At 40.8% G+C, this 23,688-nt stretch overlaps 1 protein-coding gene across 2 annotated transcripts in view; it reads left to right on the top strand.

Moving 5' to 3' along the window:
- Positions 1–23,688, top strand: part of LOC134355941 (leucine-rich repeat-containing G-protein coupled receptor 6) — a 369,855-nt gene that overhangs the window by 327,234 nt on the left and 18,933 nt on the right. For both annotated transcript variants that reach the window (XM_063066483.1, XM_063066482.1), the window contains exons 10-13: positions 9,005–9,073; positions 9,289–9,360; positions 18,580–18,645; positions 20,760–20,831. In XM_063066483.1, coding sequence (XP_062922553.1) covers positions 9,005–9,073; positions 9,289–9,360; positions 18,580–18,645; positions 20,760–20,831 — 279 coding nt within the window. The remainder of the gene's footprint in view (positions 1–9,004; positions 9,074–9,288; positions 9,361–18,579; positions 18,646–20,759; positions 20,832–23,688) is intronic.

Genomic DNA, 23,688 nt, shown 5'->3' with positions numbered 1-23,688 from the left:
GAGGTTCTAACCTGGTCCCAACATATCGATGTAGTTATAAAGAAGGCAAGACAGTGGCTATACTTTATTTGGAGTTTGAAGAGATTTGGCATGTCAACAAATACACTCTATAGAGGCACTGTGGAGAACATTCTAACAGGCTGCATCACTGTCTGGTATGGAGCGGCTACTGCACAGGACCGAAGAAGTTGCAGAAGGTTGTAAATCCAGTCAGCTCCATCTTGGGTACTAGCCTATGAAGTACCCAGGACATCTTCAGGGCGTGGTGTCTCAGAAAGGCAGCGTCCATCATTAAGGACCTCCAGCACCCAGGGCATGCCCTTTTTTCACTGTTACCATCAGGTAGGAGGTACAGAAGCCTGAAGGCACCCACTCAGCGATACAGGAACAGCTTCTTCCCCTCTGCCATCCGATTCCTAAATGGACATTGAATCTTTGGACACCACCTCACTTTTTTTTTGTGTTACGTACCCCGTAACTGGGTTGCCAAACCAGCAGAAATGGATCACTCAGTTGGAGTCTGGATTACTAGAACTAAGAAAGTTTTATTAAAGAAACAAGCAACACAGTAATCGAAAGGATAATAAATGCAACAGTTCACACATGTGCACAGAATTAAGATAACAGCATCAATCAAGCTCTATCGTTGTCTAGGGGTAAATGACCAATTTCAAAGTGACACAAAGTTCAGTCCAATTTAGTTCAGTTCGCAGTAATCGTTGCCATGGAGATGGACAACGTGGGGGGAGGGAGAGAGAGAACGAGAACGACTGATCATTCAGAATGGCTTCCACTCACAGACCGGCGATATTGCTCACAAGCAGCTTTCGGGCGGGTCCTTTGTGATGTCACCTGAGGTCGCCAACTGTGACCCCTCCTCCAGATGCGGTCGATCCTCTGCAGTGAACCCGGCACCCAAGCGAGGGTGGACACACACCGGGTTCCCGCTGATCGTACCTTTCCACCCTGTGCGTTTATGGCCCGGTACTTCCCACCGACTCGTGAGAGGCGCACCGCTTCCAGGGTCTCGTTACTTCGGGTGTCGTGTGTGTCCTGCCTTAGCGAACCTGTCCCTTTTTATCCCCCTGCTGGGGTATCGCCTGTCCATCACTTCAAACAGTTCAGGGTTCAAAGGGGGAGCTGCTCCAGACAGCTCTCTCTAGCGTCCCTTCATTACACATCTCCAGATCGCCTGTCCATCACTTCAAACAGTTCAGGGTTCAAAGGGGTAGCCGCTCTTGACAGCTCTCTCTCCCGTCCCTTCATTACACATCTCCAGATGCTGCTTCATTGTTCCTTATCTCTCCTTCCCCTGAGGACAGGTGGCAGACCAACTGCTGATGCCACTGATGCTAGCCCAGGCCAGCAAACATCTTAATTTATGTGTATTCTCGTCACACTTCCCCCCTTTAAGGATTTTTACTGGGGTAAAAATTACAAACATGAGTACATTATTTGATACACACAAATATACATCTTTATCAGCTATTTGGCTAATACAGAGAATTTGAAGTTGTCAACACCTTGACAGACAGTCATCACATTTTCTGTTCCTTTTATATGTGTTATTAATAATCCCTTAGACCAGGCTCCAACTCAGCAAACTTCATAGTGGCCAAAAACACTGATGAATTACGATCAATGTAACCTCTCATTTGGTTTTGTCCCGGACCACAATAACAAGGGTCATCCCATTCCGACTCAGTTTTCTCTCGCAAGGGCTTAGTAGGAGGGGGAGGGGTAGTGACCGCAGACTTATTGCAAAACTTCCTACAGTACCCCACCATCTCCAAGAGCCTTCTGAGGGCCCTCTTGTCTGTCGGGGTTGGGAGGTCAGCGATAGCCTGCACTGTAGCTTGCATCGCTGCCAGCTGCCCTTGTGTCACCACAATTCCCAGGTAAGTGACCCTCGTGTGGCCGAATTCATTTTTTTCAAGGTTCACTATCAAGCTGGCTTCAGACAGCCGTATTAAATTGCCAATACACACCTCTGTGTTCATCAGCCCTTTAGTCACTGAATTACTCATTATATATGGATGTTGTTTGCTAGGCTGACCTATTTTAACAGACATCACCCAACGTCCCAGTTCTTTGCATCGCCTCGGGACAATCAAACACACGGGTGCGAGTCGTTTAATTACTTCTCCTAAAGAGTCGCTTTGTTCGGGGATTAAGGGAGAGACCTTATCAGTAGACCTGGCCAAAACAATAGCCTTCTCCCATCTGATTGATCCAATACTAATCTTTTCAAAATGTTTTTTTTCTCTTATCAGGGGTCCCCTAGCTTCATTGATTTCCACGCTAACACTGACTAGGTTTGTTAGCATATCAAAAACCTGTGACCGTCTCAGTTCGCGTCGGCCATTATCGATAACATCCTCCCCCCTGGGCAGCCGGTAAACCTCTTTCATGATTCCACCAACTGTTTCCTCCAGTACCGCAAAATGTCCACCGGGGGTACCTTGTGGGCCAGGTTAAAAATCTCATCCTCATAACTCTTTTGCACCACCCCCCATTCCTCATCTGCGGGTACTGTACTTGATTTCCCTTTCTTCCTTAGCACTTCCTCCTCCGCACAATAGTCTACTAGTTCCCTTGTTAAGGCTGTGTCAGAGAGAGCTGTCTCTGCCAAAACCATCAGCTCCTCGTCTCGCTCCTGCGTCTGCACAAATTCTTTCCTGGCTACTGCTATGTCTGTCCCAGCTCCCTCACCACCTCTTGTCTCGCTACACTCCTTCTTTTCACTTTCTACCCCCTTCTCGTACAAGGCTGGCAGAAACGTCTCAGCTAAATTTACTACCGCAGTCCCGTGATGAACCTGTGAGTCCATGGGTGAGGCCTCAATGCTGGCAGGCTGACCTGTCAATCTCACGACTGGGAACACGATTCCTCGGCGACGTCGTTACCGAGCAAGACTTCCACGCCCTTCATCGGTAATTCGGACCTCACCCCGATCGTGACTAGTCCAGAGACCAGGTTGCTTTGTAAGTGTATCTGGTGCAAAGGGACTGACTCTGTCCCTTCCCCAACACCTTTGACCTCTACCTCCCCAGCCTGGGTCTCTGAACTAAACTCTAATACACTCTTCAGTATTAGTGACTGACACACTCCCATGTCTCTCCAGATCCGCACTGGAACTGGTTTTAACCCCTCCTTCACTGACACCAATCCGGCTGAGATAAACCTCTCGCGCCCTTCCTGAACTTTGGCAGACCTGTCCTTCCCTAGCGGTTCGCTTAACAGCTCGATACAGCCATTCGGAACCCCCGTTTTTCCTTTCCCCGTCTCCTTCCTTGGGGCAAAGCACCTGGACGCAAAGTGTCCGACTTTCCCGCAATTATAACAGACGACCCCAGGAGACTTCCTACCAGACTGCTCCCGGTCTACCTTATCCTTCTCACTAGTCCCCGGTTTACTTTCTGACTTTTCCAGCGGACTCTCCCCGCCATCCTGACTACCCTTCTGGTAGCCTTTACTCGGGGCAAACTTCATTTTATGCGTCAACGCATACTCATCCGCTAACTTAGTAGTTGCAGCTAACGTGGCTGCCTCTTTCTCATCGAGGTAGGGTCTCATACCCTCAGGGACACAACCTTTAAACTGCTCCACCAAGATCAGCTGCAGCAGTCTGTCATAATCCCCCTCTACCCCCTTTGAGGTGCACCAACGCTCACAATATGTCTGCATCTCACGGGCAAACTCCAAATACGTGCGGTCCCACTGTTTCCTCGCATTCCGGAACCTCTGCCGGTATGCCTCCGGGACCAACTCATAAATCCTGAGGATGGCCTCTTTCACCACCTCATACCTCTGGGCATCTTCCGCGGACAAAGCTGAGTAAGCTTCTTGGGCTTTCCGTTTCAGTACACTCTGAAGTAAAACAACCCACTTATCCCTCGGCCATTCCTGACTTATAGCCACTTTTTCGAAGTGGAGGAAGTACCGATCCACGTCGGTATCGTCAAATGGGGGAACCAGCCTAACCTCCTGGGTCGCCCGGAACCCTCCACCTTGGTTCGGCATGAGCCCCTGCTCTGCCCTTAACCTTAACTTCTCCAATTCGAATTCCCTTTCCCTCTGTTTCTCTTCTCTCTCTAACTGTCTGTCCCTCTGTTTCTCTTCTCTCTCCAACTGTCTGTCCCTCTGTTTCTCTTCTCTCTCCAACTGTCTCTCTCTCTCTTTCTCTTCTCTCTCCAACTGTCTCTCTCTCTCTTTCTCTTCTCTTTCCAACTGTCTCTCTCTCGCTTGCCTTTCTACCTCTCTCCCCTTCTCTTCTCGCTCCAACTGCCGTACCCGGAACTCGTGCTCGAGTCTCAGTTTTTCAAGCTGCACCTGTACCGCGTCTCCAGCAGGTTTTTCAATAGACACCACCCCCAGCTCGCCTTGGGGAAACACACCCTTAGATACATAGTGCTCTACAATAGCTCTGTGTATCTCCTCTCTCCTCATTGTCGACTTCCCCTTAGCAATATTCAACCGTTTGGCCACAGCTACCAATTCCGATTTCCTGGCATCCTTTAATGCCTCCAAGGTCGGCGCCTTTATAAATTCCTCAGCCTCCATTTCTGCTGTTTGTCTTTTCTTTCTTTCGGGAATTTTAACCCAATCAATTTACTCCGTCCCAAATTTAGCGTTCAAAATCGCGGACGAGAACCCCACTTATGTTACGTACCCCGTAACTGGGTTGCCAAGCCAGCAGAAATGGATCACTCAGTTGGAGTCTGGATTACTAGAACTAAGAAAGTTTTATTAAAGAAACAAGCAACACAGTAATCGAAAGGATAATAAATGCAACAGTTCAGCAATGATAAACACATGTGCACAGAATTAAGATAACAGCATCTATCAAGCTCTATCGTTGTCTAGGGGTAAATGACCAATTTCAAAGTGACACAAAGTTCAGTCCAATTTAGTTCAGTTTGCAGTAATCGTTGCCATGGTGATGGACAACGTGGGGGGAGGGAGGGAGAGAACGAGAACGACTGATCATTCAGAAACGACTTCCACTCACAGACCTGCGATATTGCTCACAAGCAGCTTTCGGACGGGTCCTTGGTGATGTCACCTGAGGTCACCGACTGTGACCCCTCCTCCAGATGCGGTCGATCCTCTGCAGTGAACCCGGCACCCAAGCGAGGGTGGACACACACCGGGTTCCCGCTGATCGTACCTTTCCACCCTGTGCGTTTATGGCCCGATACTTCCCACCGACTCGTGAGAGGCGCACCGCTTCCAGGGTCTTGTTACCTCGGGTGTCGTGTGTGTCCTGCCTAGCGAACCTGTCCCTTTTTATCCCCCTGCTGGGGTATCGCCTGTCCATCACTTCAAACAGTTCAGGGTTCAAAGGGGGAGCCGCTCTGGACAGCTCTCTCTCCCGTCCCTTCATTACACATCTCCAGATGCTGCTTCATTGTTCCTTATCTCTCCTTCCCCTGAGGACAGGTGGCAGACCAACTGCTGATGCCACTGATGCTAGCCCAGGCCAGCAAACATCTTAATTTTATGTGTATTCTCGTCACATTTAATATACAGTATTTCTGTTTTTGCATGTTTTTTAAATCTATTCAATATAAGTAATTGATTTACTTGTTTATTTATTATTATTATTATTTTTCTCTCTGCTAGATTATGTATTCAATTGAACTGCTGCTGCTAAGTTAATAAATTTCACATCACATGCGAGTGGAAATTATCAATTCATTGGCTCTTAAAGAAGGAAAGAAGCAAAAGATGGTGTTTACATTTTGTGTTGCTGACCTCCAATTACCTTGAAGTACTTTACAACTAGTAAAGTAATTTTATAGGATAGCTATTGTAATGTCAAAAGTCTTGGCAGTCAGATTGCACAGAGCAAAGTTTCATAACTGTCAATGCAATAAACAGCAAAATAAAAAGTTTTGGTCAAATTGATTGAGGGATTGATTGAGGGATCAAAGCCTTCAAAGGGGAAATGTTGAGAGTGCAGAGTTTGTATGTTCCTGTCAGGATTAAAGGCAAATTGAATAGGAATAAGGAACCTTGGTTCTCAAGGGATATTGCAACTCTGATAAAGAAGAAGAGAGAGTTGTATGAAATGTATAGGAAACTGGGGGTAAATCAGGTGCTTGAGGAGTACAAGAAGTGCAAGAAAATACTTAAGAAAGAAATCAGGAGGGCTAAAAGAAGACACGAGGTTGCCTCGGCAGTCAAAGTGAAGGATAATCCAAAGAGCTTTTACAAGTATATTAAGAGCAAAAGGATAAAAAGGGATAAAATTGGTCCTTTTGAAGATCAGAGTGGTCGGCTTTGTGCGGAACCAAAGGAAATGGGGGAGATCTTAAATAGGTTTTTTGCGTCTGTATTTACTAAGTAAGCTGGCATGAAATCTATCGAATTGAGGGAATCAAGTAGTGAGACCATGGAAAGCATACAGATTAAAAAGGAGGAGGTGCTTGCTGTCTTGAGGAAAATTAAAGTGGATAAATCCCCAGGACCTGACAGAGTGTTCCCTCGGACCTTGAAGGAGACTAGTGTTGAAATTGCGGAGGCCCTGGCAGAAATATTTAAAATGTCGCTGTCTACGGGTGAAGTGCCGGAGGATTGGAGAGTGGCTCATGTTGTTCCGTTGTTTAAAAAAGGATCGAAAAGTAATCCGGGAAATTATAGGCCGGTGAGTTTAATGTCAGTAGTAGGTAAGTTATTGGAGGGAGTACTAAGAGACAGAATCTATAAGCATTTGGATAGTCAGGGACTTATTAGGGAGAGTCAACATGGCTTTGTGCGTGGTAGGTCATGTTTGACCAATCTGTTGGAGTTTTTCGAGGAAAGTGGATGAAGGGAAGGCAGTGGATATTGTCTACATGTACTTCAGTAAGGCCTTTAACAAGGTCCCGCATGGGAGTTTAGTTAGGAAAATTCAGTCGCTAGGTATACATGGAGAGGTGGTAAATTGGATTAGACATTGGCTCGATGGAAGAAGCCAGAGAGTGGTGGTAGAGAATTGCTTCTCTGAGTGGAGGCCTGTGACTAGTGGTGTGCCACAGGGATCAGTGCTGGGTCCATTGTTATTTGTCATCTATATCAATGATCTGGATGATAATGTGGTAAATTGGATCAGCAAGTTTGCTGATGATACAAAGTTTGGAGGTGTAGTAGACAGTGAGGAAGGTTTTCAGGGCCTGCAGAGGAACTTGGACCAGCTGGAAAAATGGGCTGAAAAATGGCAGATGGAGTTTAATACTGACAAGTGTGAGGTATTGCACGTTGGAAGGACAAACCAAGGTAGAACATACAGGGTTAATGGTAAGGCACTGAGGAGTGCAGTGGAACAGAGGGATCTGGGAATACAGATACAAAATTCCCTAAAAGTGTCATCACAGGTAGATAGGGTTGTAAAGAGAGCTTTTGGTACATTGGCCTTTATTAATCAAAGTATTGAGTATAAGAGCTGGAATGTTATGATGAGGTTGTATAAGGTATTGGTGAGGCTGAATCTGCAGTATTGTGTTCAGTTTTGGTCACCAAATTACAGGAAGGATATAAATAAGGTTGAAAGAGTGCAGAGAAGGTTTACAAGGATGTTGCCGGGACTTGAGAAACTCAGTTACAGATGAAGGTTGAATAGGTTAGGACTTTATTCCCTGGAGCGTAGAAGAATGAGGGGAGATTTGATAGAGGTAGATAAAATTATGATGGGTCTTGACAGAGTGAATGCAAGCAGGCTTTTTCCACTGAGGCAAGGGGAGAAAAAAACCAGAGGACATGGGTTAAGGGTGAGGGGGGAAAAGTTTAAAGGGAACATTAGGGGGGCTTCTTCACACAGAGAGTGGTGGGAGTATGGAATGAGCTGCCAGACGAGGTGGTAAATGCGGGTTCTTTTTTAACATTTAAGAATAAATTGGACAGACACATGGATGGGAGGTGTATGGAGGGATATGGTCCGTGTGCAGGTCAGTGGGACTAGGCAGAAAATGGTTTGGCACAGCCAAGAAGGGCCAAAAGGCCTGTTTCTGTGCTGTAGTTTCTATGGTTTCTATGGATGAATGTTACCAGAAACAGTGAAATGCACACATTCTTCTTTAGAAAGTATTATGGGATCTTCTATTTGTATCTGATGCTATGGATGCAACATTGGTGTAGGAATATGCTCTTGATCACTCCCTCTATCTGCATGATATACCAATGTATTCGCATTGTGTTCCACGTATAATCCATGGAACTGAATTTCAGAAGTGCTCCACGGTAGTGTAGCAGCATTCTGGAGTTTGGAGTTCATTTCTGGCGCCATCTGTAAGGAGATTGTATGTTCTCCGGTGAACCACATGGGTTTCCTCTGGGTGCTCTGATTTCCACCCACAGTCCAAAGACATACTGGTTAGTAGGCTACTTGCTCATTGTAAATTGTCCTGTGAATAGGTAAGGGAATAGGTGAGTTGCTGTATGGCACAGCTCATTGGGCCAGAAGGGCCTTTTCCGTGCTGTATCTCTAAATAAATAAGTGTTTACATTGCAATATTGTTCAGGTGACATAAGCAGATGAAAGCAACTTTCTATACTATTATTGCATGAAAGCGACTCCCAGTGCCAGGGAAGGTCAATTACAAAAATTATAAAGTTGAACGCACAGCACAGGAGTAGTTGTGTGCATGTTTGAAAATGCATTCATTTCTGTTTAAATACGTAATGTAAATGACAAGAATTATAAAACAGAAGCGTGCAAAAACTCATTAAACCTGGAAAAGGAGAAGCCTTCTTGTAATAAATTGCAAGAATGTAACCAAGCAGAATGGATATATGAAGTATACTTTATTTGGAAAATATTCTAAATATAAAGGATATACAGAATTAAATTCACAACCCATTTTCTTTAACAAAATTATGAATATATTTCAAACAACATAGAAGGGATAGTATAATCACTTATTTTAAATGTTACGGGCCAATAGCTGCAAACTGTGATGTTATGTCGGACTTTTTCTTTTAAGAATGCATGAAGAAAGTAATGGGTTTTCACTGTCAATTCCAGGTCACTAAATGGAGCAAATGAAATAAAGGAATTCCCGGACCTTAAAGGAACAACCAGCCTGGAAATACTGTGGGTAGCAAATTTATGTTTATCAAACTTAGATTCTGAATGAACAGCAGGCACTATTTTGCTGCAATTATTGCTCTTTTCTTTTGATGGCATTCATTCATCACAAATTATCCATTACATTGTCAGTTCTGTCAGTAAAAATAAAGGTCATGTACTGAGGAACTTCTCGCATGCCTTCCTCCAAATAATAGCATAAATTTTCTGCTTCTGGACAGGACTCTGACTCGAGCTGGAATAACCTCACTTCCCAGGGGACTCTGCCAACAACTCCCAAATCTACGAGTATTGTGAGTATAGTTTCATTTCAGGTTACACATGAATTCATTATTAACTTTCAGTGAAGTGTTCCAACAGTTCTGTATCAAAATAAATCAGAAAATGGAATGATTGACAAACAGAAACTTGGCTGAAAGAAACATCTTAAAATTCTGTTTTGTTCTAAAACTTAAATTTTATCTTAATAATATATGTAATACAATTTGTCCTATCTAAGACTGCCTGACCTCCTAAATTATGTTTATTCTTCTGAATAGCTTCTGGGATGAAATGAATAGGCTCATTGATAAGTATAAAATTCAAAGCTATTAGTTATACAATGTATTATATCTATAAAACATGCTCCATACCTGTTTTACCATGTATATTGTTTAATTTTGAATGTATTATGTTACATATACACATAAAATCTAAACAAAATAGTTACGGGTGAACTATGATGCAATCCTACTCAATCTTGCTTTAAAATGCAAGTGCTAGTCATGGGTCCTATCTCACTCCTGGACATGTATCTACCTTAAAGAGCTTTACGTTGGTTATTCACTGGATAATATATTTCTGTCAAATGATTTATTGTAATACTTGCCTTTAAATTACACTTTGAGAAAATGATCATAACATACGAGGGGTGATTGATAAGTTCGTGGCCTAAGGTAGAAAGAGTCAATTTTAGAAAACCTAGCACATTTATTTATCAACATAGTCCCCTCCTACATTTACACACTTAGTCCAGCGGTCGTGGAACATACGGATCCCTTCTTTGTAGCAGGGGTGATTGATAAGTTTGTGGCCTAAGGTAGGAGGAGATGAGTTATTAACTTCAGACTTTCTGCATTTTCACTCAAAGAGTTGAACTGCATGTGCATGTAACGAGAGCATTTTGGACCTCGAGGTGGTCCACAGCAGGGGTGATTGATAAGTTTGCGGCCTTGGGTAGAAGGAGATGAGTTATACAGCTCTTGTTACATGCACATGCAATTCAGGTAGGTTGAAGTTAATAACTCAACTCCAAGAGCCATCCGGAGCATTCGTGTATAGCAACCATCTACAGACTTTCACATAGTCTTGGTGAGTGTCCATGTCTCACATCCGTATGTGAGAATGGACTCTATGACTGCTATGAAAATCCTCTTTTTAAACCCTCTGGTCAGGTTGGACTTCCGGATTTCGTTCATGTCGTTCATAGCCCTCCACACCAGCGCCTTCTGTATCTTTATGTCCTTCTCCGAACTCATCATTCTTGACCCGAGGTACTTGTAGTCAAAGACTTTCTTAATGGTATCATTCTTTATGGTCTTGAGAGTACCTTCGTTGGAGTTAAACACCATGTACCCTGGCTTTTTAGCATTTAGGTGAAGTCCAACTGTATTGCACTCAATTTCCACTTTTGTCAGTAGCTGCTGTGTTTCCTCCATCTGGTCAGAGAGCAGGACTATGTCATCTGAAAAATCGAGATCTGTGAGCGTAACTGGTCTGACCCTTTTGGTTCGTCATGGTTTTATGGTAAAACTAAGCTTGTCATGATCTTTGGTAGCTTTGTACACTTAATGTTAAATGTGAATATCATCATTGATACATTTCATGAAATTTGTCATTTTGTGGCAGTGGTACAATGCAATACAAAAAAAAATTTATAAGTTGCAATAAGAAATATAAAAATAAGAAATAAATAGTAGTTGGGTAGCATGGACCATTCAGAAATCTGAAAGCAGAGAGAGAGAAGCTGTTCCTAAAATGTTGAGTGTGCATCTTCAGGCTCCTGTTGCTCTTCCCTGATGGTAGTCATGAAATGAAGGCGTCCTGGATGGTGTGCACACTATCAATGGCATGGACCTTCAAAGCTCAAAGTAAATTTATTATCAAAGCAAACACGAGAAAATCTGCAGATGCTGGAAATTCAAGCAACACACACAAAATGCTGGTAGAACACAGCAGGCCAGGCAGCATCTATAGGAAGAGGTACAGCCAACGTTTCAGGCTGAGACCTTTCGTCAGTACTCAAAGTATTAACAAAGTACATATATGGCATTCACTTTCTTGCAGGCATTCACAGTGGTACAAAGAAACAACAGAATAATGGAGAACTGCACACAAACAAATTCAGATAAACAACCAATGTAGGAATAAAGACAAACTGTGCAAATAAAAAAAAGCAAATAATAATACTAAATAAATAAATAAACAATGTTTAGAACATGAGTTGTAGAGTCATTGAAAGGGAGTCTATTGGTCATGGAATCAGTTCGGTATTGAGGTGAGTGAAGTTATCCATGCTGGTTCAGGAGCCTGATAGTTGAAGGGTAATTGTTCCTGAACTTGGTGGTGTGGGACCAATCTTAATTCATTGCCAGTCTTAACTGTAGATAACAAATTGACTGTAAACCTGCCAATAAAATCAACACGATATGATTAAAAGTCCCCTTCAAACAATTTAAACTGTAAATTAATCTTTCATGGCAGCGAATGGCACTTTGTTGTGGTATTCAATACGCACAAAAGGTAAGTAAAATATAGAGCTTTTATACACCATCACTCAAGGGAAATTTGATCAAAACTGAAATGTTGACAGAGGAATTGGAATGAACTAGGTGATTTGTATTGCGGTACGAAAGCTTATCAAGCACACTGATGTGAGTGGAAGGAATGCACATGCTCCAAGGAACAACATTTTGCTGAGGCTATCATTCGCAGTTTTTCAGAGAACTCATTAAAAAAATAAATCTGCCTAAAATGTTGCTATAAAATCCTTAAATTTTAAGGTAATGTTTTATATAAAATCATGGACCACCAAACAAAGAGAGCAGCAACTACCTTAATATCTACTTGTGGTCTGACGTTTCTTCACAATGCGAATGATAAAACTGCCTTTACCCACAATTTTATTTTATTATTAAGAGTATTTTGTATGTGCATCTGAAATAGTATCTTCAAAGTTTTATATATCAAAGAATATCAAAGTGTTGCACATCACAGCAAGATCCTCACATTGTTTGAACAGAGCAGTCTCAGGCTAATACATCAGATAAATAGCTGTCATAACACATCATATCTTGAGCGTAAATAGCATATATAATGTTCTCACTTTATTTCTACCGATATGGCGACAGTGCATCTTAATGGAAAAAAGATTATTGCAGTGGTTATAGACATAAAGTAAACATGTTCCTTTCTTTTAACCCTCACCTGATTTTTTTCTGCATCCCGGGTTATGGTTCTTAGATACCAGCTGAATAAATTGCTTCAGTGGCATTGAATGTGAACAACTGCACAGCAGTGAAAGAGCCCAGTGCCCACTTGCCCACTTTCAAGTGGGGGTTATGGAGAACAATCAAAAGTAAAAACCTGGAGTACATTTACCCCTAAATCCAGGGACATTTAGGCAAGTGTAACAGGCCTGAGATCAGCCAACTCGTCATCGCACAATGGAATTACTCTTCGTTCTTGCCCTGCACTCTGCTTCACACTGGACAGTCCACCTGCCAACTTAGCTCTTAAAGTAGTGTGCAAGAAAATATTTTCATGTCATTCACCCACTTGAAAGAGTGCAGCTGAAGGTCATCAAGCTTAGGTAATCAAGTGATTGAAATATCTAGCATTCATCAGGCTGAAACCTTGTGATTAGATTATATTAGTATATCAAATATTTTCTTTTAAAACTGTTGGCAGGAAGTAAATAATTCCCCCATATATGACATTTTGTTCTTAATATATTGATATGTACTTTTACAAAGAAAAATATTTGGTAAGTTTACATTATACTGATATATGTTGAAGTATACTAAAGCCAACACTGCTTTAGTTCTGTCGATCTCAGCATAGATACAGTATTTTTCTGTGACAGTAATTACCTGTCAGTTGTGTGATTGCTTTATATCACTTGCTGTGAAAGTTGTCACAGTTTTATAATTAGCACTTAAATTTCACTTTACAGTGAAGAACTACTCCATCAAAATCTATCCTGACAGTGCCTTTAATGAGCAAAATCGTTCCAAGACATTTCACACGGATGAAAGCAGGCAACAGTCAACACCCAGATAAATGAATTATTAGGCCAGGTTTCAATCAGTGACAAAGCTGAAAGGGGAATGGACTTTATGGAATGGGTAGAAGTGAGGGTTTTGCCTTTGTAATGGTTTATGAACCTCATTCCAAAGGCTGAAAAGGAGACAAAGATGGATTTACATAAATACAAGAAATACTACGGATGCTGGAAATTCACAGCAACACACACAAAACGCTAGAGGAACTCAGCAGGCCAGGCAGCATCTATGGAAATGAATAAACAATTGGTGTTTTGCGCTGGGACCCTTCTTCAGGACTTATTCCAATTGCAGAGGATCTCAGTTTTAATTTACTTTAGTGCTGCAGCAAAAACTGAAGACAAATTAGCAACATTAAGTTGTGGGAAATAATTCAAGGAATTTGGAGAAGGGAGGTAATTTTGGAAGGAATGAGGATAAGTACCTGAAGGGAGCAAATTATTTACCCGTCTTTTAGCTTGCAAGCTGGAAGGGAAATTGGGTAGTCAGCAGTTGAACGTAAAAATAGTTGGGTTAGGTTGGGTTGGGTTACTCCTCAAATTAGCTCAGCCATTCACTAAGATTCCGTTTTCAGCCTGAGATGTTAAATTGTTTTCCCTTTCCATAGATGTGGCTGACCTTCCAGGTGTTTCCACCATTTTCTCCTTTGCACTGTTATTTGTTAACCAGAAATCTGCCTATTTAGCCTTGAATTTGTTGAATGATTTGGTCTTCACTGCTCTCCAGCTTAGACTGTCCCAAGGATCATAATCCTCTGAGAGAAGAAAATTATCCTCGTTTCCAACTTAAGTGGACTATCTGTTATTTTGAAAGGTGCTCTCTGGTTCTATGTTTGCCCACAAACAGGAATGTTTTCTAAACATTTACTCTAAGACCTTCAGGGTTTTAATATTGTTAATCCCAGTGAGTATGGGCCTTACCTGCTCAACGTCACATCGGAAGCCAACTCTATCTTCTTGGAGTCTACCTGATGATTTCTCTTTAAATTACTTCAAAGCATGTATATCCTGCTTAAATAAGAATTTCAAAACTCTTCATAGTCCTCCAGGTGTAGTTTCAACAATGTCTTCTTCTTCCCTACTTTTATCGCAACTAATTCTTTTCAATAAAAGCCAAAATCTATTTTCCTTCATTAGTTATTATATGTTATAGTTAAAATGTATTTTGTGGCCAAGACTGTTAGATCCCTCTGATGGTCAGTTAAATATTATGCTGTCTTTTCTTCTTCCCACCAAAGTGCATAACTGCACATTTCCCTCCATCTACCAACATTTTGTCTCCCGCTTAGTCTTGGAGGGGAGGAGAAGATGGCGGTATTTGTTAAATAGGGGCCGTGCACAATCCTGATTTGATGGAGACAGATGTGAGAAGCACGGAGGAACATCCGGAGAAACTTCTGAAATGTCCGCTTCGCTGCCGCTGCTACTGTGCGATCGAGAATCTCTGGAGGGGAAGGCCCCAAATCCTCGGTTTTGCCTATTGCCTGTTGCCGGGGCTGGGGTCGAAGCACTCGGCAGAGATGGTGCTCGGTGCTCGGTGTCAGAAGGCTGGTCGGAGGCTCGAAGTTTTCGGACGGACTCAGAGTCAGACTGTGGTCAGGTGCTTCCAGGATGCTGCATCGGCAAGTTTGCGGCGCTAGAAGCTCATGGCAGGGAGAGTTTCTCCCTTCAACCGCCTGCATGAGATGATGGGACTTTCGAAAGACTTTGAGACTTCTTTTTTACCGTGCCCATAGTCTGTTCTTCATCAAATTACGGTATTGCTTTGCACAGTTGTAACTATATGTTATAATTATGTAGTTTCTGTCAGTTTTTTTTAGTCTTGGTGTATCTTGTGTTTCTGTGATATCATTCTGGAGGAACAAATTGTATCATTTCTTAATGCATGCATTACTAAATGACAATAAAAGAGGACTGCGTGTTCTCATAATCTAATCTAATCTAATCTAATTTTACGATATAACCTTGTACAGAGTCTTTGTGCCTTCCTCCCAACTAACTCTTCAACCTGTCTTTGTAATGCTAGCAAATCTGGCATTAGAATATTCAACATCTTAATTTAAGTTAGTGGTATAAGTAATATATAATTGAGGCCCTAACCCAGATTCCTGTTAGAAGTAGAAGTAGACAGTCCGAATATGATCCATCAGTATGATTAATGTCAAAAGAATAGCAGGTGGACCTTGTTGGGCTAGTTCGCGTTCAGGAAGTGATTATTAAGGTATAAGTGGACAAGGACTTGTTCTCAGTAAATGATCACAAGGTGGACCAACTGAAGTTACGTGCTCTCCCTTCTCCACATTGTCTCCTTCCTGAATGGCAATTTCACTGTATCTTCTCAATATTGGCCATGGAACCATTTCCTTAAGTCTCAAGCTTATTGTCATGGGCATATTTACCCGGGGTACAAGTGCCAAAATTGTGAACAATTCCCTTGGTGGCAATGGTACAGTCGCTGCAAGCATTGCAAGTAGCACTATAGGAATACTTTAGCTAAAGTTTTTATGTATTATTCCAGAAAAGCACCGTTTTTTTCAACGTGCTTTTTTGCTAGTTCTCTTACTTTTCAAAGCCACCTGACTGGGGTTAGCGCTATATGCATTTCCCAGTTAACACATCAAACTAAAGGGTGATGTTATTTTGTGCATTCAAGAGTTGATTGAGCGTTCAGAATTGGAAGATAGCGACAATCAGCTTGAATGTTACCTTTGGTCCCCCACCAGACACAGTTCTCACCTGAGTGAATCCTGGTAGCATGCAACAGCAGCCACACCTGGTACACTGCTTCAACAGGCGGGCTAAACCAGATGAGGGTAGTCAGTAGGTCTCATACCCTGGTGAGATAGAGACATGCCTGTCCTAGCATGTGAAGTCAGTTCTGGCGGCCTAGGCAAATGTGATCTACAATGAGATCCAATGGCCAGGAAGGTGGTCCTGCAAAACGACGTGGAGAGTGGATTGCATGATGAGGCACAGAAGAACCAGGGAAGATCATAGTTGTGATATCTACTCCTCCCATTGGACGTGGACTTCTGAGGTCGAGAGAGTGGAACTGCCCTAATCAAATGGCTTTTCCACTTTAAAAACTCCCTCACAGGTTTCCTCTCATCGTCAGATATGATGAACAAGCTCCAGTAGTATTGGTAGTGTTCTAATTTGTTCTGTATTTCACTTAAATGCATCATTTGTTACTCAGTTAAATAGCAGTTTGTCTTTTTTTTATACCTTTTTTAACTATTTCCACGAAACTTTGTCTGATTGGTGTAGCCTCTCACTTGGGCCAAAATGTACCAATGTGTTCCACTTTATTGAAATCCTCTGTGTTTTTCTCTGTAATTATTTTTGTAAACACTTATCCATTTTGGTATTTCAGTTAGCTCTTTTGGTTCATTTCTATCAAATTATGAAATGTGAAAATATGCTTTGACTCCAAGTAAACATACTTGATTTTAAAGCATAAGGACAAGATGTTGTAATCTTAAAGTATACAGGAGAGGGCTAACAACTATCTTCTATGATAATGGAAGTGTTTTATAGACCATCTGTTAAACGCCTTTAATTTATTGTACATTAGTGCTACTCTCAAAGAAGAAAGTAACTCACATTCTTATTGGAAAACCCATAATACTCAAGATAATGATACTTGGATGGTCTTTATAGAGTATAGCTCAAATTCATCACATTATTGTCTATGTCTTTGTTTAATAGGCATTTTTTGCGCAGTAATGTTTCTTTTGTGAGTGTGTGTACATCCTGATGCATTTGGATTTGCTAATGTAGTTATTATTTCCCCATTATTGGCAGTAAAACTTGAAGTAATTCCCCCAATTCATCTCTTGAATTAATGCAAATATATATGCCAAAAATGATAAGAGAATTTGAGTTGTGAAGATATGTTTGACTCATCTTATCTCAACAATTTAGAGAGATTCGAATGTCTTAACATAACATACAATTATTTCCCAGGGACTTTGCTTCCATTTATTGATTGATAGAATCGTTGTTATACTGCATGTAAATGGGCCCTTTGGCCCAATATGTCCATGCTGACTAACGCACTGCTTAAGTTAGTCTCTTTGACTCATATCCTTGAACCTTTCCTATCCACATTCCCTTTCAAATGTTCTTATAATGTAGTTGTATCATCTCTAGCTCTTCTCCTGGCATCTTGTTCCATATATAAACCAGCCTGTGTGAAGGTTCTTCCTCTCAGATCTCCGTTGGATCTTTCTCCCATCACCTTAACACTATGCCCTCTAGTGTTTTACTTCCTAATCTTGGAAGAAAGAGTAACCCACAGTCATTTTTGCTCTGGACAAACAGTCCCAGCCTATCCAGTTATTCCTCTTAACTCATGTTCTCCAGTTCTTGAAACATCCTATAAAGACTCACATGCCGTTACATTTGTCGTTAGCTATTATATCAATAATCATGAAGAATGTCTATATCTTTCTCCATTCTTTAGGCATTATTTAACTTGCCTCTAGAAGTGCCTTTCCTATTATTATATCTTACAGAATTGCTATAGAATTTCTGAACTATCTCCCAATCCAATTTGACATTGTGTAAATTACAATCTAAGCTTCTGAACCCAGTGTTATCCAAATCTCTGTTCTTCCCACCCCCCCCCCAATCTGATGTAACTTTTTCAAAGTGCTAACTGGAGTAAATTTTCAGCTTACTGTCTTGGTATAAATCAACGCAGCTCACTATTTCACTGAAATTTATTTACATTATTTTTAACTTATGCTGAGTTCTACACACAAGGTGATGTTAATTCATCAATGTTAATTAATTTTGACTAATTTGTATAGCAGCCAGTTTTGGAGATTTCCATTACAAAACTAATCTCTAAAATAAATCCATTATTCAAAAATCTCATTTACATTTCCAGTTTGACCTACGTTTTCCTAAATAAAGTTCTACCTATAAAGTTAAAGAGTTCTGAAATGTCTCCTCTGTCAGCTGATTATTCTCCGTGTATCTGGCCCTGGAAGTTACCTCACCTTTCCCTCTTCTATACATGTTATATGACCATTTGATTTCAAAACAAGTTCTCATTTAGCTCATTTCTAAGCAGTTAAACCACACAATTTTGAAATTCACAGTAACCTAAATTTACACAATTCATTGCAAACCAGAATTAAATAAATAATTGTTTTTGTCTCTTCCTTTTTTCCTTTTATTACAGGGAATTATCATACAATCGAATTCATATATTACCAAGTTTCCACAATTGCCAGAAGCTTGAAGAAATGTAAGTTCTTATACTTTATGATTCTGTAATAATCTATGCTGTATTGAACGTTCTTGTTAGAATGAACATTTCATAAAGAAGCTTTATTTGCCCCTGTTTCACACAAATACCTTGCAGTTTTAAAAATGTATTTTGCAGTCCAGAATGCTAGAACATTTATATCCCCTGGTTGAGAGCACCTAAGAATGGAAGGACAGTATTGATTGTCTAGAAGTTACAACATTAGCCTACAGAAACAGCTCAAGGATGAAACAAGACCAGGGAAGGAACAATCCATCAATTCATTTTTCCCTGACCTATAACTTGCCATTCTGTAGAAGATCTTTCAGGCTTTTAATAATTTCAAGTAAATAATGTTCAGTCAGGGTAAGGAAGATCAACAACCTGGAGTTTTTCCTTTGACAAGTGACTGATAAAAGTTACACCCGACAAGCTTCAAAAATATATGAGAAAGACTGGACAAAAATTCAAAGAGCAATAGAATTGAAATACTTATTGAGAAAAAAAAAGTTATGACAATCTCCAAGATCAATGTTCATTTGTAAAGTGGCAATAAAAAATAGAAAGAAGAACAAGTTATGAGTATCTAAGGCCTATTAATGCAGAAAATTTAATGTCCGAAAGTATAGACCAGAATCATTGCCACCAGCCATTGAACAAAGCCAATTACAATCAGGCTACCAGCAATTACTCTCTGAAGATAGGGTTGCATCACTTGTTTACTCAGTTCTGCGATATTGAAAATTGAACTGATTGAATTCTGTTGCTTGGAGAGGTATCTACATAGATAGGGGAATCATGGTAGAGTAGCAAAGTGGTTAGTATAACCTATTACAGCTCTGGGCATCAGAGTTTGGAGTTCAATTCTGGTGCTGTATGTAAGAAGTTTGCATGTTCTCCCCATGACTGTGTGGGTTTCCTCCAGCTGCTCTCGTTTCCTACTGCAGTCCAAAGACTTACCAATCGCTGGTTAACTGAGCATTGTAAGTGGTCCGGAAGTTAGATGAGAGTTAAATAGGTGCATTGCTGGGCAGTACAGCAGGTGGGCCAGAAAGGCTTGTTCCACGCTGTATGTCCAAAAAAAATCATTCAATAAATAATTCAGATATTTAATACTGGTTCAAGGAGTCGTCCAGAAATTGGAACCAACCATGCAGAAATTGGAACCAGCAAGTTATTTTTTGGAAGGTAACCAATAAAAGAGGTTGCATTTGTTTGGATACATTATAAGAGGCCAGCACTCTGTTTCAGCATTACAATTCAAGGTAGTACAAAGCGAACAGTAAGAGGTATCCTCAAATATAGCTGGGCAATCAATATCAAAGTCGGGAAAGAGCTTCAAGTGATGATGTGAAACCGGCCAACGTTAAACAATTCAAGACAATACACTGTGCTGGACTTGGAGTCAAATACACACAGGACTGCTGACATTTTCTTGCTTGCATGGTTCCAAACTCAGGATTCTCAGAGAGGAATAGAAGAGCTGCTAGACACTGCCTACAGTTCCAGTGGGGAAAAGGTGGCAAATCTGACAGGTTATCCTGCACTTGGTGCAGGACCAGTGCCTCTTTTCATTGGAATTGAGAGGAATGGCTGTAAGGATGCAAAGAGATCCTCGGAATGATAATCATAATGTAAGTGGCCTCAGTGTTGTTGGTCAAGAGAAAATGGAGTCAGGCTGCTGTTCCCCTGGTGATTCTAAGCTAGTGGACTTCCCTGAAGGGTGTCAGATATCAGAGGAGAACAGAATCAGCCTGGATTTTAATAATTCCCATAACAAAATAGCCTGGTGACCTGATCTCAGGTTTTACATATAAAGAAATCCCTCTTGGGGGAGGTACCAGATGGTAACTGGTACCCAAGGAGACATATCCCAGCATGGGTCGGTGCCCTCAGGCGGAAATTGGAAAAGAAAACTGATTCAAAAATCAGATAATGGCAAGTTATCTTCTGTTTAACATTAAGCCACTTCATGAACATTTGATACAAACCACTTCCGTTATGTTTTGTCTTTTCTCATGCCAAAGTGAATGATTTTTTTTCTCCCTCTCTGTCCTCTGAAACAAGAATGATGTCTTGCAACCTTGATCTCATTGTACTGTTTGTCTTTTCAGTGGCCTACAGCACAATAGAATCACTGAAATCAGAGCTGACACATTTCAACAACTAATGGCTCTACGATCTCTGTGAGTAGCATTTTGCATTCTTTCCTGAAGCAAGCCTCCCCAATGAACTTGTACTGTTCTGCTGATAAGATAGAAACCTGATTCCAGGCACCAACTTGGAACTCAATTGCGCTGGCAGTCATATAAAATAAGATGCTTGTGAATGCTCTCAGTAGGTGTAGCGTCCATTGCTCTTGTAACAGATGTTTTCAACATTTGTTATGAGGACAAGAAATCGCATCCTAATACTGACTTTTAGTTGTGTTTTGTCAAGGCTATAACTTACCTTGCCTATATTCTGCAATAAACAGTCATAAACAATTAGAAAAGACAAAAAGATTATGCCTCCAGCGTGAAATACCATAACTTGCAGCAGTAAATAAACTTTGTTCATAGTTATTTGCTTCTTTTGTATTCATTGTCCTGATTCAACAAGCTCTGTGGGAAAGTGACTTTTTCTCACAGATGTAACCCTCAGTTACAAAACATTAACCCTTAGCAGACAATAGATCATCTGCATCTTATGTTACAAATCACCAAGCCCTATTAAACTGTTTCACTGAGTTTCTAAAATTATTCCTTATATATTTCATATGATTCATGTAAGCCCAGAGACCAACAAAGAACACAATCCAGTTTATGATGACCATATTATAACAAACCAATTTCCCCCCTTAAAAGAAAAGTGAAACACTTTCTTTGGAGCAATAAGTCATTCAAGAACAAAGTCAATTTATCAGACATAATCTATTCATAAATATCACTTACTAGTTTCGTGGTTTCTTAACTATGAGATCTCCATTAGAGCTCAATCCTATGTCAATTACGTTAAACTGGCAGAAATATCTTCAATAATTAACCTATAAGCTGCATACCTTCATTTCCTGTGAAGGGACTGCAAACAGAATGGAGATAATTTTGAGCACAGGGTTCTCTCATTATCTGCACACATGCCAAAGGCCTGAACATTGCATGATGGAGATAGGTTGGGTAGTATTGCTGGAACACAGTTGGCTGAACAGGCTAAATTGTAGTGTAAATTTACGGTGTTTTTCATTTACAGAACACCAAGAATGGGTAAGAGGACAGATTTTTCTGCTATTCTCATTGCAAAATATTTGCTGCTTCCATCACACAATCATGATTGAACAATGTTACTTCTGATTGCAATGAAAACTAGAAAAAAACATTATTGTAGCAACTTCTTATTGCGTTACTTCTCCCCAAGACCATGTTTTAGAGACTACCCAAAGAGAAAGTAAGAGACAGCTTGTATTGTTCAGTGATAACTCATTTATGCTTAAAGTACATAGGAACTGATACATCACTAAATTCATTTTCACAATGATCATATTTTGGATCAGGACTCATTTATTTGGGAAAAATACAGTTTATCACTTTACTGCATCAACAAACAGGCAGTACCTCCAATTACTTCATACACATGGATTTGAGAAAAAATGATTTCAGGCCAAATTGCCTGAAATATAATTTTTCACCTTCTATCGAAGGTGGCTAAATCACAGGTTCCTTTGCAACCACCAAATTGCCAACTTCTGACCTGCATCCTGCTATTGAAATGGGAGGTTAATTTTCCTGGTCTGTGCATTGGTAGGTAGCTTCCCATTTTTGTGATCTAGGCTCCTCTGATAATTATTGGTGCAATTGTTTTTCTAAGGGGTGACAAGATCACAGGAAGAATAGTGGTTGCTGGCTCAAATTGGAACTATTAAGGGGGTGGGAAGTAAGTCCAATAGATGTAAGACTGGAATGAGAAATGCAGAGAAGAGTGCTAGCTGTCAGGGAAGGATAATGATAAGCAAACAGCTGGAATGGGAGGTTTGCCTTCTGAGGAAATATTAAACATGCTAGGCTTCTATCTGCGTAAGTTCAGTAGAGTGAGAGTGCACTTGACTGAAGCACAGTGGACCCTCAACAGCCTTTACAGAGTGGGTGTGGAGAGGACTTTTCCTCTTGTGGAAGAATCTCAATTTGAGTGTCAGTCTTTAAAATTAAGAGGTAGTCCCTTTAAGAGAGATAAAGAAATGTTTTTCTATTAAGGTGTTGTGATCCTTGAAACTCTCCTTTTCAAAGAGTGGTAAAAACACATTCTTTGAATAATTTTAAGGGAAAGGTGGATAGAGTCTTCCTAAGCAAACAGATGAAAAATTACTGGGTATAAGAGGCTTGATCAGATTCACCATGATCTTATCAAATGGCAGAATAGGCTCAAGGGGTAGAATGGCCCATACCTGCTTTCAATTCATGTGTGTGTATGTGCTCAGTGAGGGTGATAATCATGCAATGTAAAACAGGTAAAGCTGGATGAGTGGTGTTTTTTTTCTCTATATCTGCCACTCAAGATGTTTTACAAGGACAACTTGTTGCTTCCTAGCTGTGTCCTTATTTGGGAGCTAGTACTTCTGAGACCACTCAAAGTTCAAAGTAAATTTTATTATTGACGTACATATACGTCACCGCATACAACCCTGAGATTCATTTTCTTGTGGACATACTCAGCAAACCTATAGAATAGTCACTATAACATGATCAATAAAAGATCAACCAGAGTGCAGAAGACAACAAAATGTGCAAATGCAAATATAAATAAAGAGTAACAAATAACAAGAACATGAGATAATGAGATAAAGAGTCCTTAAAGTCCTTGTAGGAACATTTCAATGATGGGGCAAGTGAGTGTAGTTATCCCCTTCTATTCAAGATCCCAAGAAAAGATACAGCTGAGAAATGTCTGCTAGGTTGACCAAGTATAACATACTGTAATTCCATAAGGCCATAAGACATAGAAGCGGAATTAGGCCATTCGGCCCATTGAGTCTGATCTGCCATTCCATCATGACTGACATACCAGTGGAAG

Source organism: Mobula hypostoma, chromosome 13 (genome assembly GCF_963921235.1).
Source record: "Mobula hypostoma chromosome 13, sMobHyp1.1, whole genome shotgun sequence".
Taxonomy (NCBI): Eukaryota; Metazoa; Chordata; class Chondrichthyes; order Myliobatiformes; family Myliobatidae; genus Mobula; species Mobula hypostoma.
Note: the sequence above shows the minus strand (reverse complement) of the source record. Positions and strands in the feature narration are given on the sequence as shown.